Raw genomic sequence first — 20,478 nt, 5'->3', positions numbered from 1 at the left:
AGATTAGGTTAAAGATGTCAGATAGGCAATCAGGAAGTGAAAAATTAGTCCCCCCACACTAAATCTGATTTGCAAATCTGAAAAAGAAAATATCTCTCTTTTCTTCCAAACCTCTCTTCCAAATCTCAATGCAGGAATAGAGAATTAGTGCATTTAATTATTTTACTTTATTATACAAAATTTGCATGAAGAAATGCAGAGTATAATATTCCAATGTCCAAGAAACGTGACAACACCTCAAAACAGGAATTCTTTTAACAATGTGCTACTGTGTCATTTTAGGACGCTACTTCGTTCCTTTTAGAAACAGAACAGCTAGTTTCTAATACCTACCTGTGATTGATTTAAAAGTGAAAGTCATTTACAACAGCAGAGGAAGACCAGGGTTCTGCAACTTGAAAGCGAAATCCCCAAGGTCTTTCAATATTCAAAGCTGGTTCATAAAATCAAATGTCTCTGATTAGGTTTGCCTCAAGTTTTTTGCCTCCTGTCTTTTAAAAAAAAAATACATGTCTTACCTGGCTTCAGAGGTATATTAGCCTGACATTTCAGATTACAGCTACTGATATCTTACCTAGAACTAGAAATCACCTTATTCTGCTAATCTCTAGTATGGTAAATATGTAGTAGTTGTATCCACTGTGGTTTAACATTGATTTTAATGAGCAGGAATAAACAAAAGACCTAAAAACAAGTCTTCTAAAGTTCTTTACTGAAGCTCTGATCTGTATACTCAACTAGAGCTGTGAACATTTCTAACACAGCTCTATAGACTCACTGCAGAGTAAGTGTAAAGGATGTTGCCAAGCAACTCATCTAAGTTTGGAAGAATCTAGGCATTGATAATGAGTCTGTGTCAGCTTGGCTCCCACACAAGAAGGGTTTTAGTGAACTCCCACATGTGCTTACAGGCCATTCATGAGAAGAGGTATTTCTAACAGTGAGTGTCCAGGAGTCCAAATCAGGAAACTGTAACTTTTTTTTCCTAATTCAAATATAATGTATCCAACATCACAACTATTTTCTATAACTGTTCAGAAAACCAATAGGGATTACGGCAAAAAAAAAAAAAACAAAAAACAAAAAAACAACAAAGATCATATGCAAAGGACTACGGTTGAATCGACATTTTTATTCACACTTGAACACTGCTGAGTGGACGTGGCCAAAGCAAAATTTCTTCAAGTATCTCAGGTCACACAAAGCACCCTGAGAATGTATCTACCGAATTATTTTGATTCTTTTGAAAATTATCCTTGAAGCTGTTTTCAATATCTACACAATTATATCAATAATCAAAAAGGATGTTCAGTAGAAACTGCTCTAATAAGGAAAATACACAGTCAGTTGCACAAGAGAGAACAGCTGTGATTTTATGAATAATATACATGCAAAACGCTGCTCTGCTGGATGGGCCTGATCCAAACCTCCCTCTTTCAAAGCAGATACTTGGCATGCACGCTTACCAGGGCAGTATGCATCCACGTCCAGTTTCTGAGCTGAAGTGAGGGTTGGTGAGCCAAGCTCGGATTCTGGAATTCGTGGGCTCTCAACAAACTTTGCCTTCCTCAGAGGGGCTAAGGACAAAAAAAAAGAGACAGAGAGAGAGGGAGAGGGGAAAAAAAAAAAGAGAGGAAAACAGAAAGAAAGGAAGAAAAAGAAAAGAGAAACAGGGAAAGAGAAAGGAAAGAGAAACATAGAGGGGTCATGAGTAAGGGGAACAGCAGGCAACAGATGGAAGCACTTAAATGAACGACACACTCTGTCAGACTCAGATCAGGTTACCCTATTTTTTTTTTTTTTTGTGCCAGAAAAAAATTAACTGCATTCTTCATAGAGGAGATGGGTCTTGTTAAAAAGTCACTGCAAACTGGAAAAGCTAAAACCTAATCATCAAAACTATGAGTGTAAGTTGTAACTCTCTAATCTATTACCTTTAGCTATTTTCTCTTTCCTTATAAAGCAAAGAGTTTTCTGATTTTGTCTTCCTTTGCTGTTAAATGCAGGTATTAACTGACTAAAGTATCGGACTAAGCTTTAAGATTTTGTTTATAATAAACATAACCAAAAGTTTTCTTTATCCAGAAATAACTATCAATACAATACTGGGTTGTGATAACTACCTTAAGTAGGGTTAACCTATTTAGCTTAACAAGGAAATCAATTACCTAACTGCTCAGCTATTAGGTAAGAAGTCAAAACTGCTAGTGGACTAAGATATTAACTAGGCCATGAGAGTTTGCAACTGGCTGCTAAAGATAAAGAGATGTGATTTGCTTACAAATATAATTATGAGGTCTATGGAACAGCAATATTCCATGCCATGGAATTCACTCAATCTTATAAGGAATGAAAGAAGGAAAATAGCATAATTCATGAATTGAAAGTTTTCATATTAAAAGCTAGTGTAAATTTTATTTAATGATTTTTAGGCAAAAATGTTAAGGAATATTACTGATATACATTTAAATAGTTAAATATATTAAAAGTTATAATTATGAAGACTGCTTTGATACTTTTAAACTGAATTCTATTAAATAAACTGTAATAGGATGAATGTGCTTAGTATAATACTGGTGGCAAAAGTACCAGCCAAATCTGAAATTGATTTGTATGCATTATATACACTGTATCATAACTATAGGTGTTCCAGACATGTGAGTGCTTAAGATCACATTTCTTTTATCAAAAGTTTCGGCATGTTCTTCAAAATCCTCATCCGTTACTGATTCACAGGGGGATTCTAAGTTATTCCTAAAAGACCTTGTAAAAAGTAATGTAAAACTTTGTCATTACCATGACCAGAATTCTACTTTATTTTCTTTGGAGGTCAAAAATACAAAGTCTTTAAAAAATAGAAAGTATTTTTGATACTCAAAACCTACAGTCAACTAAATCATACTTAAATCTTAGGGTATGTATGTATATTTTAAGTGTATGTTAAAATAAAGTCTACTGTCTCCATGGCAACCAAGACTGAGGGTGCTAACAGAATGGTTCTCTGCTAAAAGCAAGCTTTGGAACAGCAGAATTCTCACCTCTGTTAACTGTAAAACTTGAGCCTATTTTTAAAAAATCACTATCACAAATGAAGATCTCAAGTGACTTATATGCATATCTGCAGGCTACTTTATCTGCAGCCAATATTAGAACCTCTTTCATTGTAATCTCACCAATCCAAAAATAATAAAACATTTTATTTATCCAAAATTGCTTTGTATAGGAGAAATTATTTTTTTTACTCTTAACACATCAATTTTATTTTTTACTTTATAATAATAGTTTAATTCTTAAATCTCTTAAGTCCTTTCCTAGAATTTTATTATTTTATCATGGCAGTAGAATAATTCTTTTACCTGCTGAGTTCTGACAAAGACAGCCCTGGTCCCTGCTCAAGGGACTCTATACATCTAAAAATTTTAATAACAATTTTTATAATGAAATTTAGGGCTAGTAGACAGACAGAAATCAGCAACTGAGGGTAGATATGTAAGAAAGAAATTGAAGGATGGTAGGAGAAGTTGAGGGAGGTAGGAAGAATGTTTAAGAATTATGAGATGAAGTCAAGGGGGAAAATCAAGATCCTAGAGATCTGGAAAATTCAATACCATGTAGACTTCTCTGTTTTCTTTTCTCAGGGAATTCCAATTGTTACCTTTTTAGTTCACAGTGGACATTTACTTCTGCTTTTCTACCTTCATCTCTGTCATCTATGGGACACTGTACATATCTAATAATGAATTTGTGTTATTTTATAAGGTAGATTATAATGTTGCTCTCACTCAAATTATAGAGAACTAGTGTTATCTTAAGTCAAACACACACAGAAGGTACAATCACAAGCATGACAGATTGTCCAAGATGCTTAACACTACTTGGTGGAGAACATAATTGGTCAGCACGAAAGATGGGACAGCAGTTTCGAAGCCTAGAATGCTAATACATTTTGCTGTAAAATAAATGGTATATAAGATGAATCAGATGGGTAGAAGAACTCTGTGTCAAAGGGTTTACCAAACAGTTTTTTTAAAGTAGTTGAAATAAGATGAGCAGGGGACTCTAATGAAGAAGAAAATGGCATCTTACTCCATTCTTGCCTGGGAAATTCCATGGACAGAGGAGCCTGGCGGGCTATAGTCCACTGAGCTACAAAGGAGTCAGATACAACTTCACAACTAAACAATAACAAAGGGGACTCTAAAACCAAACCAGGTATTTTATTGTGATATAAAAGATAACAGGAAACCACTAATCTGAAATCTGAACCAATACTGGGTATATGATTCCTATGCTGTAAGAAACTTGAGTTTGGGCATACGGCTGAGTTGAGATGCATACTGTAGGCAGAGGATGCATACTGATTAGAGTATACTGAAGTTGCTCAGTCATGTCAGACTCTCTGTGACCCCATGGACTGTAGCCTGCCAGGCTTCATCCGTGGGATTTTCCAGGCAAGAATACTGGAGTGGGCTGCCGTTTCCTTCTCCAGGGGATCTTCACGACCCAGGGATCAAACCCGGGTCTCCCACATTGCAGGCAAACTCTTTACCATCTGAGCCACCAGGGAATCCTATTAGAGCATGGGCTTAGTCATTTGAAAGATTGAGGTTATAGCTCTAGCACTTACAGGTAATAAGAAACTGGGCAAGTTAGCCTTACTAAGTCTGGGGCAAAAAGGCTATGATTATAGAAAACAAGGTAAGCACATGGTTTCAAGACAGAGAATGGAGAAGCAGCATAACGTGGTATAAGATCTTATTGCAAAACCCAACAGAACTTTTTGGTCAACTCAACAGCATAGTAGGGAAGGACTGGATAACAGAGGAATGAAAGATCTGAGCCCTGAAACTAGAAAGCCTAAGTTGGATCCCATCTCTTCCACCTTTTCCTAGCTGTGAGAGCTCTTCTGTGCCTAAGTTTCCTCATCAGTTACTTGGGGTTAATAACAGTAGCTACAGCATGGGACAGTTGCAAGGATTACACGAATTAACTCAAATAAAATGGTTAGAGAAGTGCCCAGCACAGAACATCCTTTATAAATGCCAGCTGTTTTCATCACTGCTTCTGCTGCTATCGTCATCATCACCACCATCGCAGATGCAGCATGCTTTGGAAAGTCTGAACTGTCTGTGACAGAGGGGTAAAACAAAGACGTCTAAGATGCCATGAGGGAATGATAAGAACAGTGATATTACCAATCAAATTTTTTAAACTGAGAAGGAAATAACGTTGAAGAAAACATGCTATAACTTAGAAAGCGGTAGAAAACCCAAGTCAAAATGGTCTAAGTCAGACAAAGAGAACTATGTGGGTATAGAAAGTTAAACAGTATGATTTAGACTGCTAGTTCTCAAACTGTGGTGCCGGACCAGCAGTAAAGCATCACTTGGGAATTTGTTAGAAATGCAAATGATCATACCCCATGTCAAACCAGCTGAGGACCAGAAACTTGAGACAGTACAGACTCAGCAATCTGTGCTTAGCAAACCCTCCAAGTGATTCTAAAGCACACTAAACTTTGTGGACACCGGATTAGAGAGAGATATCTATAAATACCTCATGAAAATGGATCTCTGAAAGACTTCATCTAACAAAAAAAGTTGAAACAAAATAGAAATCAAGGCCTCGTCTCTGAAAGTATGAACATCTATGGGTAAAAGTTAGGATTTCTTCTCAATCACTCTTTTAGCACTACAACTCTTGTGTTATGGGTTTATTTATTTATTTTTTAAACCAATCCCAAGTTATAAAGTATCCATCATTCAGAGCCTATTTCGAAGAGAGACCAATGTGTCTGTACTCGTTAATTTTTACCAAGATCACTGAGGGGTAGAGGACAGGGGATGAAGAGCAATCAGATAGATCATAAAGAAATGTTAATGGTGAAAAAGAAAACCCATCTGTGTAGGTTCCTCTATAAACTGAGATGCTGTGGATGATGCTGAAACACACCTTGCTCATGCAACTATACGTGAAATTCGCTCAGTTGTGTCTGACTCTTTGTGGCCCCATGGACTATACAGTCCATGGAATTCTCCAGGCTTGAATACTGGAGTGGATAGCTATTCCCTTCTCCAGGGGATCCTCCCAACCCAGGGATTAAACCCAGGTCTCCCACGTTGCAGGTGGATTTTTTATTAGCTGAGCCACCAGGGAAGCCCCAAGCAACTATAAAGACATTAAAATATAAATTTTAATAACTACTTAATTATTTGTCTTCATTAAATGTTTCACAGCAAAGGGGAACTTCTATGGAGAAACTAGCATAAGACTCAGATACTCATGGGAGAATGGTATGGAGCCAGATCAAACAAAGCAAGGACCAGGAAAATGAGAACTGAAGGATAAATATAAAGACGAGTGAACATAAAGTACCAAGAAAGTACTTTCACAAAGTTGGTTCTGAGATTAAATGCATACTTAGTAAGGAGTACGTCAAGGCTGTATATTGTCACCCTGCTTATTTAACTTCTATGCAGAGTACATCATGAGAAACGCTGGGCTGGAAGAAGCACAAGCTGGAATCAAGATTGCCGGGAGAAATATCAGTAACTTCAGATATGCAGATGACACCACCCTTATGGCAGAAAGTGAAGAGGAACTAAAAAGCCTCTTGATGAAAGTGAAAGAGGAGAGTGAAAAAGCTGGCTTAAAGCTCAACATTCAGAAAACGAAGATCATGGCATCCGGTCCCATCACTTCATGGGAAATAGATGGGGAAACAGTGGAAACAGTGTCAGACTTTATTTTGGGGGGCTCCAAAATCACTGCAGATGGTGACTGCAGCCATGAAATTAAAAGACACTTACTCCTTGGAAGGAAAGTTATGACCAACCTAGATAGTATATTAAAAAGCAGAGACATTACTTTGCCAACAAACGTCTGTCTAGTCAAGGCTATGGTTTTTCCAGTGGTCATGTATGGATGTGAGAGTTGGACTGTGAAGAAGGCTGAACGCCGAAGAATTGATGCTTTTGAACTGTGGTGTTGGAGAAGACTCTTGAGAGTCCCTTGGACTGCAAGGAGATCCAACCAGTCCATTCTGAAGGAGATCAGCCCTGGGATTTCTTTGGAAGCAATGATGCTAAAGCTGAAACTCCAATACTTTGGCCACCTCATGTGAAGAGTTGACTCATTGGAAAAGACTCTGATGCTGGGAGGGATTGGGGGCAGGAAGAGAAGGGGACGACAGAGGATAAGATGGCTAGATGGCATCACCAACTAGATGGATATGAGTCTGAGTAAACTCTGGGAGTTGGTGATGGACAGGGAGGCCTGGCGTGCTGTGATTCACGGGGTTGCAAAGAGTCGGACACGACTGAGTGACTGAACTGAACTGAACTAGTAAGGTTAATCTAAAGACAAATTCACTGTCAAATGTGAAAGGAGGATAAAAAGGTTTTAGTTATAGGCAAGAGAAAGAAGTACAGGCGTCCAAATTAGAAAGAAGGAAGCAAAATTATCTTTGTTCACAGATGACAAAATCGTAAATATAGAAAGTCCTAAAGATTCCACCAATAAATAAACTCAGCAAAGTTGTCCGACACAAAATCAACATACAAAAATTCCCTAACAGTGAACAATCTGGAAAAGAAATTAAGAAAACAATTCAATTTAAAATAGCAACAAAAAATACCTACAAATAAATTTAATCAAGGAAGCCAAAGCCCTGAAACTACAAAATGTAGCTGAAAGAAAATAAAGTAGACACAAGTAAATGGAAAGAAAACCGTTGTTCATGAATTGTAAAAGTTAACATTGTTAAAATGGCAATACTACCCAAAGTGATCCATAGAATCAATGCAATGCTTATCAAAATCCCAGAGGTTTTTTTGCATAGATAAAAAAGTCATCCTAAAATTCATATGGATCTCAAGAAACTCTGAATAGCTAAAATAATTTTAAAAAGAACAAAGTTGGAGATATTAAATTTTATGATTTCAAAACTCACTATACAGCTACAGAATTAAAAGTGTGGTACCGGCATAAAGACAGACACATAGACAATGGAACAGAATAGAGATTTCAGAAATAAAACCTACGGTCAAATGATTTGACAAATATATTAAGACCATTTAAAGCGGACAATTTTTTCAATATATGGTGTTGGGAAAACTGGATATGTATATGCAAAACAATGAAGGTGGAATCTTATACCAAATACAAAAATTACCTCAAAATGGATCAAAGACCTAAATGTAAGTTAAAGTTATATAATTCTTAGAAGAAAACTTGGGAGGAAAGATATGAACAATTTAACTGTTAAGGAAGTAGAGAGAGAGAGTGGAAAATTTTTTTGGAAAGAAAAAACTGTATTTTTAAAAGTTTTTAATGGAGCTTTCATAGGCACACTCTTATAACATTCATAATATTTTAGTTCCTAAACATTTACTAGAAAAATAAACCTTTGAGTAACAATGGATTTCCTGGAGTGAGGGTGGGAAGCAAGGGTAAAAGGAGAGACATTGTTTGTGATACTCTTTATTTCCTCCCTCTTAACCCAATCTAATGGTGGTTTAAAACTGGGAAATGGTGAGAATAGTATCTTTCCAATCTATCCAGTATCCTGACCAACCTCTTCTCATAACGGTGCTTAAATGGTGACATAAACCACACCCTGAATAAAGGAAGAATGCCATGGAACTTCTGTTAGTTATGCAACAAAAAACAAATGAATCCCTTAAAACAGAGGGATCAAAAACAAGTTTAAAAAAATTGAGAGAGAAAAACCAATAGAATCTGACAATGTGAAACAGGCTAGATATAAGTGAAAAGCCGATGAAAAGAAAGAACTGTAATTCTATAGTTTCCTGTTTTTTAGCAAGAAGAAAGTATCTATTTATAGAAAAGAAAAAACATATAAAAGAAATGAACACCCTCAGATGCAACCCAGAAAGAGAAAATTAAAATGTGATATGACAGTCTTCATCAAATAATGGCTAGTCCACTGTAGAAAGAGCTTCTGACACATTATAATGAAAAATAAAACTTTACTGTTCCAACCAATTACAAAATTAACATTAAGCTGGCAAAGTACCTTTCTGGTTCTCTTTTCATCTATAAATTATAAAAAATGAAGTATATGTTTTCTACATTTCTCTTTTCCTTGCTTCTTCCCCAAATACCATGTATTACCTTCGTTAGTCTCCCCATTCTCCTGACTCTAAACTACAAACAAAAATGATTGCATGTTGTTTTACACCCATACTATTCTGTGAAGTATCAAATAATCAGAACACATTTATTTTAAATCTGAATAAAGATACATTAATATTATTAGAAACACAACATGCATATTTATTTCTGACAACAGACTATTTGAAATCTGATCTCTTTGAAACCTGTATGAATGTAAGTATATGAAATGTGTGCAGTGTTGCAAAGTGAAGTCAACAGTGTTTACCAACACAAATATCAATGTGTGGCCACTAGCTATCCGTGATGGACTCTCATACCAACACTCCCTATCTCCACTGATCATAGCGAACAGTTTTAAAAAGAAGAAATTCAGAATTTACTTTATTTGAGGAAAAAGAAATGTGTAGTTTTACAATTTCCAAGACTAACAGCAACTGTATCTACTTTCTAAAAAAATTGAAAGATAGCTGATCAGCATCAACTTACAGCAATATGGTCCCAATGAAAAGGAGCTCACCTGAACATAATACAAAGAATACAGCAGCTATCCAAGTACAGAGAAAATACTCAATCAGTCTGTTGAAAATTTAGGGATTTGAATACCAAAGTAAGTTCTTTTAAAGAAAGTATCTATCACCTAAAGACTTCAATACTAACTTCCTAATAATGAAAACAAAACAAAAAACTCTAAACAAGTGAAACCTAAATAACTAAAATGACATTAATAACTTTAAATAAATAATTCAATAAAGTACAGAACAACCATTTACGAACAGTAACACAGCCAACTGCTACAGAGAAGTAACAAAAAATGCAACTTGAGATGGTATATTAGATACTCAGTTCAGTTCAATCGTTCAGTCATGTCCGACTCTTCACAACCCCATGGACCGCAGCACGCCAGCCTTCCCTGCCCATCACCAACTCCTGGAGCTTACTCAAACTCATGTCCATCGAGTCGGTGATACCATCTAACTACTTCATCCTCTGTCGGCCCCTTCTCCTCCCACGTTCACTCTTTCCCAGCATCAGGGTCTTTTCCAATGAGTCAGCTCTTCATGTCAGGTGGCCAAAGTATTGGAGTTTCAGCTTCGGCATCAGTCCTTCCAATGAATACTCAGGACTGATTTCCTTTTAGATGGACTGGTTGGATCTCCTGGCAGTCCAAGAGACTCTAAAGAGTTTCTTCTCCAATACCACAGTTCAAAAGCATAAATTCTTTGGCACTCAGCTTTCTCTATAGTCCAACTCTCACATCCATACATGACTACTGTAAAAACCATAGCTTTGACTAGATGGACCTTTGTTGGCAAAGTAATGTCTCTGCTATTCAATATGCTGTTTGGGTTGGTCATAACTTTTCTTCCAAGGAGCAAGTGTCAATAATCTCAGATATGCAGATGACACCACCCTTATGGCAGAAAGTGAAGAGGAACTAAAAAGCCTCTTGATGAAAGTGAAAGAGGAGAGTGAAAACATTGGCTTAAAACTCAACATTCAGAAAACTAAGATTATGGCATCTGGTCCCATCACTTCATTGCAAATAGATGGGGGAAACAATGGAAACAGTGACAGACTTTATTTTTTTGGTTTCCAAAATCACTGCAGGTGGTGACCGCAGCAACAAAATTAAAGATGCATGCTCCTTGAAAGAAAAGTTATGACCAACCTAGACATTAGATAGTACATTAGTAGTATTTATTTGCAAATAATAACTTTAAAATCAGAGAATACCATGAATACATTCATAAAGCTGTCTACTGACCAAAATTTAGAGGATGTGATATCAGGGCTCAATTTTTTTCAGAGCAGAAGCATTAAATAGTAAATTAAAAACCTGAGGACAGTAATGAAATAACAGTTCTTTGAAAATATGAACAAAGTGAAAAATCTTTAAAAATGGGCAGGAGAACTGAATAGACTTTTTCCAAAGAGGAAATACAAATGGCCAATAGGCCTATAAAAAGATGCTCAACACTGCTAATCATCAGGGAAAGGCAAATCAAAACCACAATGAGACATCACCTCATACACGTCAGAATGGCTATCATCAAAAAGAACACAGTCACAAATGTCAGTGAGGATGTGGAGAAAAGGGAACCCGTGTACACTGTTCAAAGGAATGTGAACTGGTGCAGTCACTGTTGGAAACAATATGAAGGTTTCTCAGAAAACTAAAAAGAGAACTACCGTATGACCGAGCAACTCCACTCCCAGGGGTGTGTGTGTGTGTGTGTGTGTGTGTGTGTGCGCGTGTGTGTGTGTGTGTGTGTATAAAGCTAATTCTAAAAGATACACGCATACCAATGTTCCTAGAAATGTTATTTACAATTGCCAAGATATGGATGCAACCTAAGCATCCATCAACAGATGAATGGATAAAGAAGATGTGGTACACCAAACACATACACACACACGCTTACACACACCAGAACACGACTCAGCCATAATACTATTCTGCCACTAGCAGCAGCATGGACAGACTTGAAGGGCAATAATGCTCAGTCAGAAAAAGAAAGACAAACACTGTATGATATCACTTGCATGCGAAATCTAAAACATACAACAAACCAGCGAATATAACAAAAAAGAAGCAGACTCACAATGTAAGAGGAAAAACTAGTGGTTACCCATAGCGAGAGGCAAAGGAGGAGGGCCCATTCCCTTCTCTAGGGGATCTTCCTGACCCAGGGATCCAACCTGGATTTCCCGCACTGCAGGCACATTGTTTACCATCTAAGCCACCAGGGAAGCCCAGAGACAGGGAAAAGAGGAGAGGAAAAATAGGGGTAGGGGACTAACAAGCACAGACTATCAGGCTGGCCAAAGTTTGGGGGTTTTTGTAACATCTTATGGAAAAATCCAAATGAACCTTTTGGTCAACCCATAATAAGGTATAAAATAAGCTACAAGGATATACTGTACAACATAGAGAAAGAACACAGCCATTACTTTACAATAACTAAATGGAGTACATAACCTTTAAAAATTGTGAATTACTTTATTGTATACCTCCAACATATAATATTATACACCTGTAACTTATATAATATTGTACAGCAACTATGACACAACCCTTATGACAGAAAGTGAGGAGGAACTAAAGAGCTTCTTGATGAAGGTAAAAGAGGAGTGAAAAAGCTGGCTTAAAACTCAACATTAGAAAAACTAAGATCAGGGCATTAGGTTCCATCATTTCATGGCAAATAGATGGGGAAACAATGGAAATGGTGACAGACGTTATTTTCTTGGGCTCCAAAATCACTGCAGATGGTGACTGCAGCCATGAAATTAAAAGACACTTGCTCCTTGGAAGAAAAGCTATGACAAACCTAGACAGCGTATGAAAAATCAGAGATACTACTTTGCCAACAAAGGTCCGTATAGTCAAAGCTATGATTTTTCCAGTAGTCATGTATGGATGTGAGAGTTGGACCATAAAGAAGGCTGAGTACCAAAGAATTGATGCTTTTGAACTGTGGTGTTAGAGAATACTCTTGAGAGTCCCTTGGACTACAAGGAGATCAAACCAGTCTATCCTAAAGAAAATCAATCCTGAATATTCATTGGAAGGACTGATGCTGCAGCTGAAACTCCAATACTTTGGCCACCTGCTGTGAAGAGCCAATTCATTAGAAAAGCATGATGTTGGGAAAGATTGAGGGCAGGAGGAGAAGGGGAAAACAGAGTACAAGATGGTTGGATGGTTTCAGTGACTCAACGGACATGAGTTTGAGCAAGCTCTGGGAGATGGTGAAGAACAGGGAAGCTGGGCGTGCTGCAGTCCATGGGGTTGCAAAGAGTTGGACACGAATGAGAGACTGAAAAACAACAGCAACTATACTTCAATAAACAAAAAGCAAACAAAACGAATGCATTATATTTTAAAGATACACAGAACTTTAATATTTTACAAAAATAAGACTATATACCTACAAAGAATTGAAAAATCCTAGACCAGACTGACTAAGAAAAACAGCAAAGAAACAAATTACCAAAACTTATGAATGAAAGACAGGACATCACTATCAACTCTACAGAAATGAAAAAGATTATAAGAGAATGTTATGAATAACTTTATGCCAAGAAATCAGACAGTTTAGATGAAATGGACAATTCCTGACACAAATGATCAAAACCGATTCATTAAGAAATGGGAAATCTGAATAGACTGTTACATGCAAGGAAACTGAATTAATAATTAAACATCTTCCTATAAAGAAAAGCCCAATTCCACTTGACAACACTAGTGAATTCTATCAAGTTTAAAAAAGCAGACATTAATAGCACTCATTTACAAACTCAATCAGAAAATTAGGAAAGAAGCTGTGAGAAGAGCAAGAGACCTAAAAAGGTTAGTTTAGGTGCCTGTGGCTAGATTTTACACCAACAGTCTACAAGAGATCTGCAGTGATAGTTATTTGATTTATGGATTTAGTTTATTCATATTTAGTTTAAGCACTTAAATAAACATCACGTTGCCTTGTTTTAAAAATTAGTTTGATATGATAGCATTTTAAGTTTTACTAAATAAAGAAGTTTAAAAACTAATATTTTCCCAATATTACATCTATTGATAATCATTTTCTTATAAAGCTTTATAAAAAATATGATTTTGCTCTGACCTTATTTGGTATAGCAAAGCAAAATTAAGAGTAAAAATTTTTTTAAAAAGAGTAAAAATAATTTTGTAGAAAGAGAATTCTAACAGTAGAAAAATATGCTTAAACTTTGTTTTAGAAAGATCAGTGGGAAAAGACTTCCAGAGCCTCTTCTGTTAGTGAAACTAACTTGTTGCTGGAGCCTAATTCTAACACTGTATACACAGCTCTAAAAACAAATAGCTCACTTTCAAAAAGCTATAGAATAACCAATAACACAACAGCTAACATGTGTATAACAGTTTATTTTATACCTTTATTTATATTTTTACCCAACTCATTGAAAAGTGGAGGTGTTCCTCATTCAGTCGTGTCCGACTCTTTTGAGACCCCAGAGACTACAGCCTGCCAGGCTCCTCTGTCCACGGAATTCTCCAGGCAAGAAGACAGGAATAAGTAGCCGTTCCCTTCTCCAGGGGATCTTCCCAACGCCGGGATTGAACCCAGGTCTCCAGCATCGTAGGCAGATTCTTCACTGTCTGAGCCATCAGCGAAGCCCATACCTAATTCATTAAACCTTCATAATTAAACCCATAACAAGTGGGAAAATAGACTCAAAAGATCTATTGCCCAAGATCACAGTACTCAAGTGGTAGATTATAGACTTTTGATTCAGAATACTGTATTGTTTTATTCACAGTTGAATATAGTCCTTCAACAGGCAGCACTCATTTCAGGAAGAGATGATTTTACATACTCTATAAAAGTGGCAGGAAACTGAATTACATAGTATAGTAGACTTCACTGGTGCCTACCAGCACCCTGCAGCCGTCATTCCTTTCTCGGCATTCCCCTTGCCAGCTTCTGATGACTACATGCCTAGTTCCAGCTTATTAAAAAAGAGCAGAGGTGACACAGTCCCTGTACAATTTTTCAGTCTGTTTCTTCCTCTGGCACAAAAGTGATAAAGAGATAGCATGTTGAGATGGTAGAGATGCAAGACTGAAGCAGTCTGGGTTGCCGTGTTATTGCATAAATGACAGCTGTCTTGGAGAGCTGCCAGGCTTGCTGGTTAAACTAGAAATAGATCTTTGTTGTATTAAGCCACTGAGATTTTTAAGGTTTTTTTGTTATGACAGAACAGTCTAGCCTATTCTGACTTCTGGAATAGCTACAATGTTATTCCCTTTCCATTATCTTTCAATTCTTCCGAAGAAGTTCAGAAGTTACAAGATGAAAACAACTGCATGTGTAACGCTTTTATAGCCCAGTCTGGAATTGGTATGTATTATTTCCACTCATGTTAGTCAAAATTCAGTCACATGGCACATTTATCTGCAAAGAAGGCTGGGATATATAGTTTACTGTGTGCTCAGGAGGAAAGAGGAATAGGTTTTGGTGAATGTGTAGTATTCTTTGCCATATTCTACAAAATGGCTTTGAAATTCGTACAAGTTAAATGGGTGCATGCTCAGTTGTGTCCAATTCTCTGCGACCCCACAATGCTTCTCTCTCCATGGAATTTTTCAGGCAAGAATACTGGAGTGGGTTGCCATTTCCTTCTCCGAAAGGATCTTCCCTGTCCTGGGGATTGAACCCACATCTCCTGTGTCTCCTGCACTGGCAGCCAATTTTTCACCACTGAGCCACCTGGGAAGCCCTCATACAAATTAGATGCAGAACTAATGAACAAAGCAGCAAACTCTATGTAAACTTAGCCCCTTTCTTTTAAATTGGCTGCACATACATCATTAAGAATTAGGAGTAGCCTAAATATACACAATTCTTTTCATGCATGCACAATTCTTTAGACTACAGTGCCTAGAATACTGCAGTACACATGGTATCTGGTTAATTATTTGCTAGTGAAGGATATATACAGTAGAAAATCAAAGCAAAGAAGGAATTATAAATAATAGCTTTAATAAAAGAAATGTCTTAAATGTGAGTTTTAAAAAGCACTCATGGATAATATAAAAGTTAATCACACTATAAATCATCTCACTGAGAGACTGAGACTTCCAGAAAACAAACACTGTATAAATCATCATTATAATTAGACTATAATGATTTAATTTCCAGCTTTACTTTTCATAAATAATATCCAAGGAAATATGCTGAGAACATAGTTGAGTTAAAAGGAAAACACTAGAAAGGATACTTAGGCTGTGTCCAAGTTCTTCCACATTCAGGGATATCTGAAGGATGCATTAACAAAGGAAGCCAACATCCTCTTCATTCTTGACTTTCACCAGGAAGGCTACGCAGCTGTTTTCTTACCGTCCACAGCATATCAGTCCCTAGCTGATCAGTCTGATCTTCTTGAGCCTTATTTTAAAACCGTTGTTTAGGCAGGTCTGAAGTAACCCTCTACTCTGAAGATATTTAGCACTACTGCCAAAGTGAGTCCTTTCTTGAACTGCTATTGAATGCTCCAGGTTTTTAATGAGAACTCAACAGTCTGGTTGGTCAGAACGAAAAAAACCTCCTGTTTCTGGGAGAACCCTAAGAACTGTTAGGGATTTATTCCTTCTTCAGCCTCCTGGAATCTCACCCCACCGATGTGCAATTCAGTATTATGTTACAGACTCAAAAGGGCCCCATGCAGAACTTTGTAGTTTTGTTTCTGTTAAGCTCCCCATTCTTCAGTACTCTGTAAATTCCCAATTTTTTTTCTTTTTTAAACTGAAATATAGTTGATTTACAATGTTGTGCCCATCTCTGCTGTACAGCAAAGTAACTCAGTTTTATACATATATACATTCTTTTTAAAAATATTCTTTTCCATTATGGTCTATCCCAGGAGACTGGATACAGTTTCCTGTGCTACACAATAGGACCTTGTTGTTTATCCATTCTATATTTAATAGTTTACATCTAACCAATCCCAATTTCTGATCTCTGTTTCCTCAGTTCAGCAAGACTGCCATTCTCTGCTTGAGTTTCATCATCAGGAGAATACCTTTAGGCAAAAAGCCAGGATTCACCTACTTTCCTCCTCCACCACATTACCATGCTGTCAACTGTCCAATGTCTGAAACAAGCTGTTTCCAGTGGGAGGGCAAGTCCGGTACTGGTTAATCCATCATGATGGGAAGAAGTCTCTTACGGTGTTTTCATTTGCATTTTCCAGATGTTTAGTATTCATAGTGTGGCTGACAAAAGGCAGAACTTTTGTTTGCTTGTAACTGCTGTAGCCTTAGTGATGCTTGTAATAGTGCAGGGCACAGAGCAAGTACTATTATTTGTTAGATGAATTAACTATGCTTATCTACATATTTTTGGAGGTATAAATGATCTGTTTTATATTCATCACCCATCTAGTGATGAAAACTGGTGATTCTAAGCTGTATCCAAGGTAACTCCCACATAAGTTCTGTTTTCATGCAATGATGCTATGCGACATAAAGAGATATCCTAGACAAACTGACACACAGATAGACACTACAAGCAATAAACATGGAGACAACATGGTGCACCAAAGAAACAGTTACGTCAAAAATGAAGGCGATGACTTGTAGGACATTCCCGTAAGACATTACTTCAATGGAATTTTTAACAATATTAAATAGAAAGTCTCATTTCAACAAGAAATTGAGATTTAAATCTTTGTTTATCTGCTCCATTGCAGGTGGATTCTTTACCAGCTGAGCTACCAGGGAATCCCTTGTTTATCATACACAGTATTATTACAAAGAAAAAGACAAACTATTACAGCCTACAACTCACCCTGTAAATGCCAAAACTTGGTGTGTTTAGATAAAATAATGGAGTGTAGCTGTCAAATGTCCATTTTAATATCTTTGCATATGTAAATCAATAATCAAGAATTCAGAAAAGCCTTTTAAATATTCTAACACAATATTCAAATGCAAATTAGTTTAATGATATTAGGTTTCATTTCCATGCATCTGAAGAAGGGCTAGGTTTTTGATAATAAGTATGTTGGCTTACTGATATATAAGCAATTCTATATATCTGTCAGGCCAACTTCTGAGTTTTAAAGTACCTAGATTATATAATGACATTAAAATTTAGAGTATTACACAAACATGTTTTGTCATAGGAAAATATGAAACTACAAGCAGTGAAAATAATGCAACTAAAAATTATCAGACTCCTACCTCTCTTAAAGTTTCAGAGTATATGGCCTTTCCTATTTTCCTATCCTAAAGGTATACCTCCTCAAATAAAAAATGTTTCAAACAAATTTTACCTATGTAGCTGGAAAATATAGCATTATATGTGAAACATATATGTAATTTATGCAATAATACAGCACAGATGTAGTAAGACTGGAAGGCAAGAGGTTAGATGTACTTGTAAATGTTCTGAAAATTAGTTCTAAAAATTAGTCGCCATGTCTCCCAAATTAGAGGAGACATGTATCTTTTCTAGCACCTTTATGATAGAAGTATTACATCTGTATAATTCATATTTTCTCATCATACAACTATAAGAAAGTAGGAAGAAAGAAACAGGATGAAAAAAAAAAAGAACACACTGATTAAAAGAAAGAGCTTAAAAGTGGGACTTATGTTACAGGGCCTATGTTATATGGTTCAACACATTATTTAACTTTTCCAAGTCTGGATTCTGCGTCTTTAAAACGTGATCCATAATCTCTCTCTTAGAATTGTTACACAGATTAAATTTAAAGAATAAAGTACAGATAAAAGAAGTCATTAATACTTATTATTCTTTGGAAAATGCAGCTGAAACAAAATGTGCTGCTCAAGGAACAGAAACTAAAATGTGGATCTTGGACTCACAGATCAACCATAATGCCACAGCAGAGGCTCTGTATATCTCTGAACTAAGTGGCCTACAAAGTCATAGTAACATTAATAGTATGCGACTCACTCTCATGATTATTGTAAAGATTTAAATGAACTCATCTCTGCAAAGCAATTAGCACAGTGGCTTACATACAGAACTGTGCTCAATACTGGCTGTTGTCACTGTTACTAGCATCTGTGACGATGATGATGTGACAAGTGATGGAGGAACATGGAGATATACAAAGTAAATTTTAAGAGGCTGATCAAAATTTGGTATCCAGAGGGGATGGTTTATGATGTCAAAGTATAAGAATTAATTTACTCATGCTTCTTGCCTCAGTTCTGTCTGTTGTTCTGCATCCCCTCCAAAAAAAAAAAAAAAAAAAGAAGCTTTTTAATGGGTGAAGTTACTTTCTTTACTGCAATATGAATTATAACAAGAATACTAGTATAGGTCCTCTTACCTGTATGATGGGGAAAGGCACAGTCTGTTGAAAAAGTGGTATTTAGAATATACAACATTTTACAAAGTATAATTTAAATTGATCCAGAAATTATAAATTTGAAGTACAAATTTCATCCCTCTACTATTTGTGTCTGAATTGTGAAACTCTACTCTTGTAAGGCAGGGACTGCAGAATAATCATCTCGGAAAAGTATTCTGAGAATGGTGCATAATGCTATCACACTGCTGTTTTCCATCTTGCATCAACTGTCAGTAAGCTGAAAATATGCTGACTAGGTGCAACAATATAAAATTCCTTGGAAAAAATAGTTTCACATACACTTAAGAAATGAAGTGAAATAAATTTTCATAGCAAGCATGTAAATAAGGGTCAGCCATCAATTTCTGACAATTCCAAATTGACTTCTCCGAAAGGACCTACCATATGACCCAGCAATCCCACTACTGGGCATGCTGTTGCTACTGCTGCTAAGTCGCTTCAGTCGTGTCCAACTCTGTGCGACCCCAGAGACAGCAGCCCACTAGGCTCCCCTGTCCCTGGGATTCTCCAGGCAAGAACACTGGAGTGGGTTGCCATTTCCTTCTCCAATGCATGAAAGTGAAAAGTGAAAGTAAAGCCGCTCAGTCATGTCCAACTCTTCTCGACCCCATGGACTGCAGCCTACCAGGCTCCTCCATCCATAGGATTTTCCAGGCAAGAGTACTGGAATGGGGTGCCATCGCCTTCTCCAAACTACTGGGCATATACCCTGAGAAACCCATAATTCAAAAAGACACATGGATCCCAATGTTCATTGCAATACTATTTATAACTGCCAGGACAAGGAAGCAACCTAGTTGTCCATGGACATACAAATGGATAAACAAGTTTGGTACATACATACAATGGAATATTACTCAGCCATAAAAAGGAATGCATTTGAGTCAATTCTAGCGAGGTAGATTAACCTAGAGCCTATTAAACACAATGAAGTAAGTCAGAAAGAGAAAAGCAAATATTGTGTATTAACACATATACATGGAATCTAAAAAAATGTACTGATGAACCTATCTGTAGGACAGGAACAGAGATGCACTCATAGAGAATAGACTTGTGGACAAAGTTGGGGAAGGAGAGGGTGGGACAAGCTGAGAGAGTAGCACCGAGGCGTATACAATACCATGTGTGAAACAGATAGCTACTTCAAAGTTGCTATGTAACACAGGAAGTTCAACCCAGTGCTCTGTGATGATCTAGAAACGTGCGAAGGGACGAGGGGTGGGAGGGAGGTTCAACAGGGAGGGGACACATATTCTTGTGGCTGATCCACGTTGCTGTATGCCAGAAACCAACACAACACTGTAAAGCAATTATCTCCAATGAAAACTGAAAAACTCAGAGAATTAACAGTTAAAGAAAGGAGACTAAAATCAGGTTTTTTTTCTTTTATGGAAGTTCAGGAAAGTATGCTGAAGAAAGTCCTACATAGTCAGTGTGGAAGGCAGAGAACTG

At 36.8% G+C, this 20,478-nt stretch overlaps 1 protein-coding gene across 5 annotated transcripts in view; it reads right to left on the bottom strand.

The window, feature by feature from the left end:
- TANC2 (tetratricopeptide repeat, ankyrin repeat and coiled-coil containing 2) overlaps nucleotides 1-20,478 on the bottom strand; it is a 366,596-nt gene that overhangs the window by 182,425 nt on the left and 163,693 nt on the right. For 2 of the 5 annotated variants that reach the window (XM_069541692.1, XM_069541693.1), the window contains exon 5: nucleotides 1,467-1,577. The exons of the other annotated variants lie outside the window; for them this stretch is intronic. In XM_069541692.1, coding sequence (XP_069397793.1) covers nucleotides 1,467-1,577 — 111 coding nt within the window. The remainder of the gene's footprint in view (nucleotides 1-1,466; nucleotides 1,578-20,478) is intronic. 5 annotated transcript variants of the gene reach the window in all.

Source organism: Ovis canadensis, chromosome 11 (genome assembly GCF_042477335.2).
Source record: "Ovis canadensis isolate MfBH-ARS-UI-01 breed Bighorn chromosome 11, ARS-UI_OviCan_v2, whole genome shotgun sequence".
Taxonomy (NCBI): domain Eukaryota; kingdom Metazoa; phylum Chordata; class Mammalia; order Artiodactyla; family Bovidae; genus Ovis; species Ovis canadensis.
Note: the sequence above shows the minus strand (reverse complement) of the source record. Positions and strands in the feature narration are given on the sequence as shown.